The following is an 11,078-nucleotide window of genomic DNA, read 5'->3' as shown; positions in this document are numbered from 1 at the left end:
GCAGATGTGATCTGCTGCAGTGTTATACAGACGCTATTATTACTGCTAAAAACCCACGCAGTGTCTTATATACTGTATAGTTGAAGCTGTGAACCCCCTGGGATGTTATACAGACTGTATCATTGCAGTGTCGTATATAAAGTATAGTCGCAGCTATGGTCCACTGGGGATGTTATACAGACAGAATGGTTGCAGCGATGATTTCGCTAGACTCCCTGCAGTGTTGGATGGTTAAACCTGTTTTTGGAAAAAGAAAAAAAAATCGTACTTTAACACAGACATCTCTGTCCTTACTTTGAATGAATGTTTACGTTTACGAGAAGGGTAGGTAGCGGTGGGCTTATATTTTTTTTTTTCTTTTTTTTTTTCTGGGCTTATAGACAGACGTTACGAGATGAATTTCAAAGAATAGGTCTCTGCTGCTCCGTTTTATCATCTAAATAAATCTGTAAAAAGTCTAAAATTTCGGCTGTGCTTATTTTAAATGATGGAGATCAGAAAATGACTGCTGAATCCATACAAGGGTTACTTTTTAAAATTTTGCTCTTAATGATGGAGGGGGAGGAGGGGTGCCGGGTTGATGCCCTTAAAATTTCCGGTGTGGGGGTGGGGGAAACACGCGTTATTGTACCATACGGCGGCTCAGTTGTCTCCACTGTACCAGAACGGAGTCTCATGTGTCTTCCTGTGCTAACAATACCTCATCTACTATTAGTGCACATCAAACTCAGAATTATTTTTTTTAAATTCAAACAAACGTCGATATTCTTACGGTCAAAGGGACATAACAATTAAAATCATATGACAAAAATAAGACAAAGAGTGCTTTCCCTGTTATAATTGCATGTTAGGGGAAATAACTGTTATTCAGGTTTAGTAGTCAAGCTTTACTTCCCTTTTAATCAATTTCAAACTGATAAAAGAGGTTGACATAACATTACATGGGGACATAAGCATCGTCTCCGGGGGCATAGCTGGTTCTTTGAATCAATTTAATTCGTACGAATTTAGACTTTCTTTTAATTTTTTTTGTCTATTAAATTCTATTAAACCCCAGAATTTCCAAACTCTTAAACTGGCTTCGCATTTTATGATTGCACCCCCCCCCCCCCTTTCCCAAAATCATTTTAAAGCAGGGATTTTTCTCTAAATTATTATTATTAATCGAACATCCGCTCATAATGAATATACATCAACTTTTATTATAATTTGCAATGTATTTTATTTGAGAATTAAAATCTGCAAAAAAAAAAAAAAAAAATTGCATGCACTGAACAGTACGGTTGCGTCCTCATGGATAGGTCTATAAGATAACAGTTTGATGTCTAAAATAATGTCGCGCTTTTTTCCTTTTATTTTTTAAACCCAACCCTCCCCTCCTACATATAATCATATTGTCACACATATTTAGACCCCGACTCTAACATGCGTTTACAAAGTAGGAGTGTGACTCCCTCCCTTCTTCCCCTCCCATCCCCAACCCCTACAATTTGTACTTTTAAATAAAATATTTATTGAATGGTCAGTAAATACATTTGAGTAGCTTTTAATGTATTAAGTTTGTTATTTAATCAAAATAATCCACCAAAAACTACACTAACATTTTTAAAAAAAAAAAATACACGAAAACTTTCCTATAGTAAACCAGAGTTTCTTCCAGGCATCTCTTCGGGGGGTCTCTTTGCCCCCCCCCCCCCCCCCCCCCCCCCCCCCCCCGAAAATTTTTTACCGCCCCCCCCCCCCCCCCCCCCGAACGAAATGAAATTTATATAATTTATATAGAAAATATATACTTTTAACAGTGTCCGCCCCCCCCCCCCCTGAAGAAAGTTTACCGCCCCCCCCCCCGAAGATTTCAAGTGCCCCCCCCCCCCCGGAGAAAAAAAGTCTGGAAGAAACACTGTAGTAAACTTTATAAAGAGGGTTATCATTTACGAAAACAGCTTTTTACTTGGCTAACTGGCCACCGAACATTTAACAGTAGGCCTAGCCCCTATTTCTATTTTTCCACTTCCTGATTGTTAAGAAAAGCAGGGTTACCATGCTGGCAAATAAGCTATTTGTTTCGAGTGTGCACTATTATTAAAAACGTATTTTTTTCCAATTCTTTATTGCTATTATTTATGCAAATAACAACTTAAAGTAATAGTAATATTTTCTCCTTGAATTTATTTGAAATATGACAACTGAGCATGTGTAATTAGTTTGAATGAATGCAAAATCACACTGTGAAATATCGCTCTAGATTTTGGGCAATATTTTCTGGCCACCTTTGATTCAAGACACCCCCAAATTATGGCGATTGATTTGAGGAAGAATAAAGATACGCTAACAAAAGCGTATGAAAAAGTTGTGGATGATAAAGATGACACGAATTGGTAATGATTAAACTTTTGTATATGTCTGTTTTAGTTCTCAGTTTCAATTCAGTAACATATCTTTGTTTATTATTGAAGTCGCTGATCACACAGACCCGGTAGTTTAACAAACAAAACAAAAACTCTGGTCTAAAAAAAAAGTCTAAAATCAATCAAAACAAATGACAATTTATGAATTTAAGATTTAAATGACTAAAGTAGAGATTAATTGTAGCTTGTAGCGTCTATATGCCTAGTCTCAAAATGGCAAAATGATAACTAAAGAGATACGACACAAGAGTAAGACTCAGAACCTACTAATTTAGTACTAAACTACTAAGATTTTCATTGATGAAATTAATAAAATATCAAACTTAGCATGGCATATTTTAATTGATTTATTTAGTAGACCCTATAAAAAAAATTATCAATAGGCCTAGTCTTTAACACAATAGTAAGCTAAGTCAGTTAAGCATATATTAATTAACTTTCTGTCCAAAGTCATTGTAACTGGAAAAAAATTCTCAATATTAAGGGTGGTCTACTAACTCAGACTAACTGACTAACTTCATGAAAAAAAAAAAAATTCATTTTAAAATTCATGTTTGTCTTTAAAAATTTGTGTATAAACTTTGCAGAAATAAAGTAATATATTTATATTAGGAATGAGTGTATGTAACCTAAAGTTACTTGGATTGACAAACAACATATAAAAACCTATTAATAATATCATATTATGAGTGTGCTTGAAGTTATTTTGCCAGGTATGTCATTCATCGACCCCTTCACCCTTTCTGGTTTTAGAATTGGTTTGTCAAATTACCAAAAAAAAAGGAAATTTTGTAACTGGGAGGTACTTAGTATAATACTCAGACCATGGCCTAAACCAAGTACTACTTGAAGTAGGCTAAAATTACCCATTAGTAAATTGACAGAAGTAAGTGCTAGTGTTGGGCTTATGGTTTATTAGCCTAAGAGTGTTTATTTGAGATGTTTGATGTATAAAATCATAGGTATTTTTAAAATTTCAGGGCTTTATTTGGATATGAAGGACAGACTACAGTTTTAAAAGTTATTGAAACAGGAAGTAAGTTTTCAAGTATAACTTACATGATCATGCTTCATATTTTGTTCAATAGAAAATTGCCTTTACTTAGTATTTTTACTTCTATATCTTTCTGACATAAAAAATAAAGTTATTTTAAAGAAATAATTTAACAAAAAAATTATAAACAAACTTTATTTTTATTTGTTTTCATTCTTTAATTTTGTTTTTAAATAGATGGAGGGATTGACGAGATGGCAGATGAGCTCAGTAGTGGCAAAATGTTGTATGGCTACTGCAGAATTCAGGATCCCAATACTGGCCTTTTCAAATATGTCCTCATTCACTGGGTAGGTAACTTGTTTAACCTTGCTGCATAGTTCTGTTTGAAGTTAGAAGTACAGTAATACAGTTAGTAATACAGTTTTGTTGGCTGCAGATTAATCAAAATAGGTTTGGTCTAGCAGATTTTATTTGATTAAAATCAATGTTACAAACTTATGGTCGCTAAGTCAATTCTGATTTGTTTGAATGATGGATAAATAAAATAATGGAAATTTTCATTTTGTGACTTAAAATTTACTGTAAAAAAACCCACCCAACAATCAGTTTAGCTAAACATTTAACACTACTGTGTTCTTATTGTTATATAATTTGAATCTATGCATTAAGAAAGACAGATTTGTGTCATTATGTTAGAATCTAGTATAATAAAGCTGAAACAGCTAAATTTGTTAGTCTACTACATTTTGATTTTTATGCTCTATTTATCAGACAGGAGAAGGTGTTCCTGAAAATCTTAAGCTCAAATACACATCACACCTGAAAGATGTACAAAGTTTTTTAAGGGTGAGTTGTTGTGTTTCTGTGTTAAAAATAGTCTTTATTTTGTTGATTGATGCTTATAATCTGTATCACTAATACTCTTCATATTAACCTTTTTTTTTTCTTCCTTAAAAAGAGCATTCACATAACAGTCCCTGCACGCTCAGAACAGGACATAGATGCTGATGATATAGCAAAAAAGGTTGCAAAATCATCCGGTGCAAATTACAGTTTTCACAAAGAAAAAGCAAAGCCAGTTGAGCCAGCAGGCCCTGTGGTATTTAAATTATTCATTATCTAATTTAGACTAATTAAATGCATAACATTGTATTCATTAAACACTAAGAATTAATTTTATGTTTATATTTTAGTTGCACAGTTTTCTTATTGCTCTTAACATTTAAAATCAATTACACCAGAAGCATTTAAGTGTAAATATTATCTGGACAATCAAAATCTAAACTACTGTTTTTTATACTGTTTTCTTAGGGCACAGATTACCAGAGAATCATTCCAACTAAAGAAATTAATATTGGGTCCAGGGACCAGTTTTGGGCTAAGGCAGAGGTTTGTATGTCTTAAATTTATTTGTGAAGTAATGCTAAGCCATCACTGATTTGGGTGTTGTCTTTGATATTCTGCAAAAATCATACATAAATGAACATTGAGAAATATTTATGTATATAACATTATAATCGCCTTTATGAAAATTAAGGTCCGAAATTTTATATTTCTTATGTATAGAAAGATGAAATTGAGAGACAAAGACTAGAGAAAATTCGACTAGAGGAGGAAAGGAAGAAAGCTGAAGAAGAAAGGAAAGAAAGAGAGGTTTGATTAGTTTGTTGCCCTTTTGATTTCTCCTTTAACCCTTTACACAGCAATCCAATACCTCTTCTTTGTATAGAAACCTTTTTTTTTAACTTCCACCATAATGTTTAAAAGCAGTCTTTGTATATTAATACATTGAAGGATTTTATTAAATCAAAGCATTTGTAAAGTAAAATCATCTTATGTCAATAATTCTGAAACTAGGATCTCTGGTAATATGCAGTGTCTATTGATAAATTGCATGTACTCAAATTATTTTCTCTGAATTTTACATCTGATTCTTTATTTATTTATTTCTATGAATACTGTATACAATTATATTTTCCTCTCTATCCTAAACTATATTAACCCTTTACCACCCAAAAACCTACTCTGTGATATAGCCGCATGAATGCACACATGGCACATGTTCTCTTTCACGTTTTATTGTGGATTAGGCTAAAGAAACCAGGCAACGTGAACAAAGGATCTCACAGCACATGAGCACTGTGAACCAGCAGAGGCAAGCGGAGAAGAGAGCTGAAGAGGAAAATAAGGAACAGGAGAAAAGGAGATGGGTAAATATTGGCAGCATGCCTATGGTGACTTGATCTGAATTAAAAGTTTTATGCATGAAATTTGATCTAGGCTACACTCAGTAAAACTCACGTTTCTGCTAGTTAATGTTTTCTAGTATGAAAAATATTTGGTGCTTAAAATATCTTTTTATTTATATTTATATATACATCGGACATGCTATTTGTGGAATAATTTCTCAAGTTCACAATGCCGTTTGTTCAGCTAAATTGAAAACAAATTTAGCACAAATATCAGTTGAAAATTATCAAGCAGTTTAAAAATGCAATGTTGATAATTTGGAAACTGTCAGTTTGAAAGAACAATGTTTGTCTTCAGCTTTAAAAAAAAAATCAATCCAATACTTTAGAAAAGAGCACTCTAAAGAAAGAAATAGTGAAACAAAGATATACTGAAGCAAAACTTTTTTTTTGACATTTGTTATAGATCTAGTAAATTATACATAAAACCTATTTTACTACTTTTTCTAACAGTATAAGGACGATGCCCTCATATATATATATATATATATATATATATATATATATATATATATATATATATATATATATATATATATATAGGACTATAAACAAAATGGGCCATTTACATTTTTTAGCACTTTTTAAAATTAAGTATTTAATTTATTTAAACTTTATGTGTATTGTTAATCTATTAACTTTACGCTAATTTAGTTTAATGTTTTTTTACTAAATGTTGTCATAATATTTGTCCTTAGGTTCATAGTCCAGGTACAATTTTTATTTACCCTCATAACAATGTTTTTACCCTGCTTCCACAACCCTGCATTTTGTTTCCCATCCAGTTCACCTGATAAATTAACATAGAATGATGGATGACCCCAGATTTAGCTTTCAAAATGTATTTTAAACATTTTGGCTTTAAAGCCAAATTCTTACAATCAATAGGTGTTTGTTATCAAAGCATGACATAAAAGAAATTTGCACAGTGTTAAAAGTTTGGTAAAATGACTTCATGCTATTATTTTCCAAGTAACTATTACCTATTTCCATGTACGTTTTTTTAGGAGGAAACACAGAAGGAATCACTAGTGGATGAAAATGAACGTGGGCACCGCAGTGATCAGCTGAGGAAAGAAAGAGCAGCTGTATGTAAATTGACTCTTGGCATTGTTTAAAACTCACTTTAAAATCTTCTTTTTTTAAGTATACAAATGTAATCTAAAATTAAATTAAGTTGGACTACTTTTTCTGAGTAAATAAATCTGTTTGCTTTTTCATTTAAAGTAGATGAAATGTTTTTTCTAATTTCTGCCCAGTGTGAACGAGCCATGATTTACTTGTTATCAAACATATGGCTTAACCCAATTTTATACTACCAATTTAGGAGGCAGCTCAGATGGTCTCTTCCACTACCACCAGTGCTAGAGATTTCTTTAAACAAAAATCTGTGGAGAGGCCCGGAGTTCCCCAGAGGGCACCACCACCCCCAAAGTAAGTTCAAATAAAATTTTATCTTTATAAACTTGGGATAGATGGATCACAAGTTGGAGAAATTCTAAGTGAAAAGAGTTAGAATTCCATTTAGAAAAACCATTTTTTGTAAATAGCAGAATAAAATTACATCTTATGTTTTATTAAATTTTTATTATTAAAAAAAAAGAATTGCCACAGAAATGCAAATATTCCTTAATTTAATAATAATTTAAATGCTCTTTTATTTTATTCCATGTTGGATATTTATATTCTAAAATTTAAAATAGTATAGAAAGCTAGACGCAATTGTTTAATGCAACTTTCCAGAAAAATTATGCCTGCCTTTGGAGCCAAGGAAGAAAGCAGTGAATCCGCTCCCCCTGCTAGAAGAGAACCTATTAAACTGCCGAAAAGTGCTGGGCCGCCCCCACCCCCAGCCAGGGAACCTGAACCAGAGCCTGAACCTGTAAGTTATTTCTTTAATTTTTTAGTTAAAAAAATTATTTAAACATGCTTAAAAAAGCAGATTTTCTTGTTATAATTCATTCTTTTTTGTATGATACATAAGCATTATTTTAAAATATTTTTCTTGTAAATTCCTTAATTTTTTTTTTACTTTGAAGTACAATTTTTCTCTTCTCAATGTTTGTACAATTATTCACTGCAGTCTTATGAGCCTGAACCAGCTTATGAGCCTGAACCAGCTTATGAGCCTGAACCAGCTTACGAACCTGAGCCAGAGCCAGCTTATGAACCTGAGCCAGTTGCCTCCCCTGTCACATCACGCACGCCTGATTTATTGCGCAGTAGCTTGCCACCACGTCAGGACTCAGATGCTGAAGAAAGCAACGATCAAGAATGGGAAGGTCTGTGACTGTAGATAGATGGTTATGTAAACCTTACATTTTCCCATCATTTTGTTGTATTACTGATGGATTTTGTAAATGGAAACTGTGTTGTGTGTCTTTAGAGTAGAAATTAGGACTGTGTTGTGTATGTTAGAAGTGGTAATGAGAGCAGTGTTAGATTTGATGATGCGGAGCTGTGCTGCGTCTTAAACTTTTGAGGATCTGAATTTATTAACAAAAGCTGTATGTGGAGTAGAGTCAAAATGTGTGTAAATCTTCTGAGTGCCTGTCCTGGTTATGGTATATGCAAGTCTAAAACAAATGCTCTGTAAAAGTCACTTGTTATTTAAAATTCTAGTTAAATAATCTTGGTTATCAAGTTATAAAAAAGTATGCATTTAAATTGTTTTATTCACAAAATAATTAAGTGAATTATTTTTGTGTGTTCGTACTGTAGAGCCACCAGCAGAAGATTTTGAGTTCAGAGAAAAACGTGTGCCCTCATATCATGAAGATTACTCAGCAGCAGGTCAACATGCTGAGACCCAGTCGCATCGCATCAGCGGAGCTCAGCATTTCACGGAGCAGGAAGAGGAGCAGGAAACAGAGCAAGAGCGCACAATCCCCTCCACCCCTGTTGCAACAGACCAAGGCAAATGTGCCCGGGCATTATATGATTACCAAGCTAGTGAGTCTTATTGTGTCATATCATTCAAGTTGTTGTGGTAAAGTCGTTTACATGTATAACCCCCAAACTTTAAATTAAATTTATCATAGAAACCATCTGGCATGTAGGCTACTAAATCATGCTAATTTATTGCAAGATGTTCTATAAAAATAATGATTGTTTTAATTGTTTTTTTTTATTTTAAATATATAATATTTTTATTTTAAGTTTCAAAATGAATTTAAGTTTTAAAAATGGAGTATTTATCTAAGTTTTAAAATGAATTCCCTTTAAATTTTAAAACTTTTTATTGGATTTGAACCCAAGTTTTTAAAAAAAATTTTTTAAGTTTTACAAATTTTGTAGTATTTAACTTGTGTTATAATTAGCATCATCTTTGAGGCCGTTTATTTAGTTTAAAAATTGGAAAGAGTTTTAGCTTGAAGAATTCTTTCTGTTTTCAGGTGACGACACAGAGATCAGCTTTGACCCTGACCAAATTATCACAAACATTGAATTCATAGACAGTGGCTGGTGGCAAGGCTTTGCCCCTGATGGCTCTTATGGAATGTTTCCTGCTAATTATGTGGAGATAATCGACTAATGGATTTTTCGTTAATTAAATTTATATATGACGTATTTGTATGAACTCAGTTGGTGTAGAAGTTGTATCTGAAATCATCTGTGTATAAAAGCGCTATATTATTATTCAATGCTTGAATACATTATTTTATTTAAAAAACTGGTTTGGGGACTGCAAGTGGGGAAAGTTGGTTAAAGTAAAAAAAAAAAAATCACCAAAGCTGGGCTGATTATGTTTTTCTGTAGCCATTCTATTGGCAGCAAGAAAGAACCATGAAAACATTAAATTCAATGGTTTTATATTTTGTGGTTTGACATCGAGTATCTTGTTCCATTCTGTTATGTACAGGCATCATTTAGTCACCTGATTCAAACTTTAGTATTTTGTTTTAAATGTTTAAATCTATGAATATTGTAGTAAATTTTTTAGAAGATTTTTAAGCCATGGCTGTTACTGACTGTTAGATTTTTCAGTGATCATTTTGTCAAATTGCTCTGGCAAAGTACACATGTGAATGGAACATAGAATTCATGTTAGGTTTGAACATTGCCTAAGAATATTTTGTTAAATATCGATACAAGTCTCTAATTTCAGCTTAATTTTCTAGGTTGTTTGGGAAGAAGGGTTCAAAGTTTTTTGTTTTGTTCCTTGTGTCATTTTTTTTTTTACATTTTTAGATTTTTATGTAATAATTTTTTTTTTGTTATATATTTATGCTTCCAATATTCCTTGTTTCAATCATATTCTTATGCATAACAAAGTTTTAATCATACAAGCAGCACCTGATATGCACTATTCAACTGTCTTAAATAGATATACATGTCAGGTGACAGGTACACACATAACATAACATGAGCAAGAATCATCCTGAAATAAATAACATATGTACAAACATATCAGTATTTCCTGTGTATCAAAACATTGATGTTATTAGTCAGAAGTTTTCATCATTTAGTTCATTATTGGTGCAAGTTTATCGGAGTAGCGTTCTGCTTCATGAGTGGGAAAAGTTCTTATTTTATATACTTAATGTCTTTCTTTAATTTTTTGTTTTTTTTTGTTCTAATGTGTAGTATAACTTACTGTTTAAAAAATAATTCAAGCATTAAACTTGATTGTAATTTTTAAAATGTTAATAAATATAAAATTAAATATATCTTCATAAATTTTTTTATTTTTTAAGAAAAAATAATACATTATTGCATTTGTGAACAGGAATATGTTGCAGCAAATGTCAGTATTGTTTAAACTATAATGTTGATTACTGCCATTGTAACTGTATAGAACAAAAAGCTATGCACATTCATTAAACTAATGTTATGTGAAGTAGACTTGATGAATACAAATGTATGCTAGATGCCCAAAATCAATAAGCATCAAAACGTGTTAAAATAATTATCCAAAAAAAATAGCCGTTTCTTGGCTAAGTGCATTAGTAAAAAAAATGAAATAATTAATGCAAGAATTAATTGATGCTTATTAATTTTCATTGGCGTTAGTGACATCCATATATAAAAACACCTTTTCTCCAAAATCTCATCACTACAATGTTATCAAAATTATCATATGCCAAATATTTACTTCTTGTAATTTATTATATATCATACTTCTTAAATAAATGCATTCAGCAGACTCGATTATTGTAGCTTTTCTCATTTCAAGGTGTGTTTTTTTCCAATATGGTCAATACAAGAATTAAACAGCATGGTTGGTTGATTAAACACATAACTGCTAATCCAAAAGTCATGAGTTTGATACCTATGCTAATCCTGTGTGTCAGAGCACCCATATCTGACAGTGCTAAAAGTTCCCTCTTCAAATCTGATGGTCTATAGGGCAAGTGAAGTAGAGTTCACTTGTTTCTGTGACCCCGGCATATGAAGAGATAGTGTGGACAGCACTAAGCCCAG

General features: G+C 32.1%; 1 protein-coding gene across 2 annotated transcripts; it reads left to right on the top strand.

The window, feature by feature from the left end:
* The first annotated feature begins 2,233 nt into the window (after window positions 1-2,233).
* On the top strand, window positions 2,234-9,829 carry LOC131943169 (drebrin-like protein B). 2 transcript variants are annotated; one of them, XM_059303180.1, is made up of 14 exons: window positions 2,234-2,378; window positions 3,389-3,444; window positions 3,640-3,752; window positions 4,177-4,251; window positions 4,364-4,504; window positions 4,717-4,794; window positions 4,972-5,058; window positions 5,496-5,615; window positions 6,662-6,742; window positions 6,982-7,088; window positions 7,398-7,536; window positions 7,738-7,936; window positions 8,376-8,606; window positions 9,050-9,829. In XM_059303180.1, the coding sequence occupies exons 1-14, from the start codon at window positions 2,296-2,298 to the stop codon at window positions 9,187-9,189; spliced, it is 1,650 nt and encodes a 549-aa protein (XP_059159163.1). In that variant the 5' UTR covers window positions 2,234-2,295; the 3' UTR covers window positions 9,190-9,829. The 2 variants fall into 2 exon arrangements, with proteins under 2 accessions (XP_059159163.1, XP_059159164.1); XM_059303181.1 differs by lacking the exon at window positions 5,496-5,615.
* The last annotated feature ends 1,249 nt before the right edge of the window (window positions 9,830-11,078 follow it).

This window comes from Physella acuta, unplaced genomic scaffold (assembly GCF_028476545.2).
Source record: "Physella acuta isolate Inbredline_101_S28 unplaced genomic scaffold, ASM2847654v3 ptg000444l, whole genome shotgun sequence".
Classification (NCBI taxonomy): Eukaryota; Metazoa; Mollusca; class Gastropoda; family Physidae; genus Physella; species Physella acuta.
Note: the sequence above shows the minus strand (reverse complement) of the source record. Positions and strands in the feature narration are given on the sequence as shown.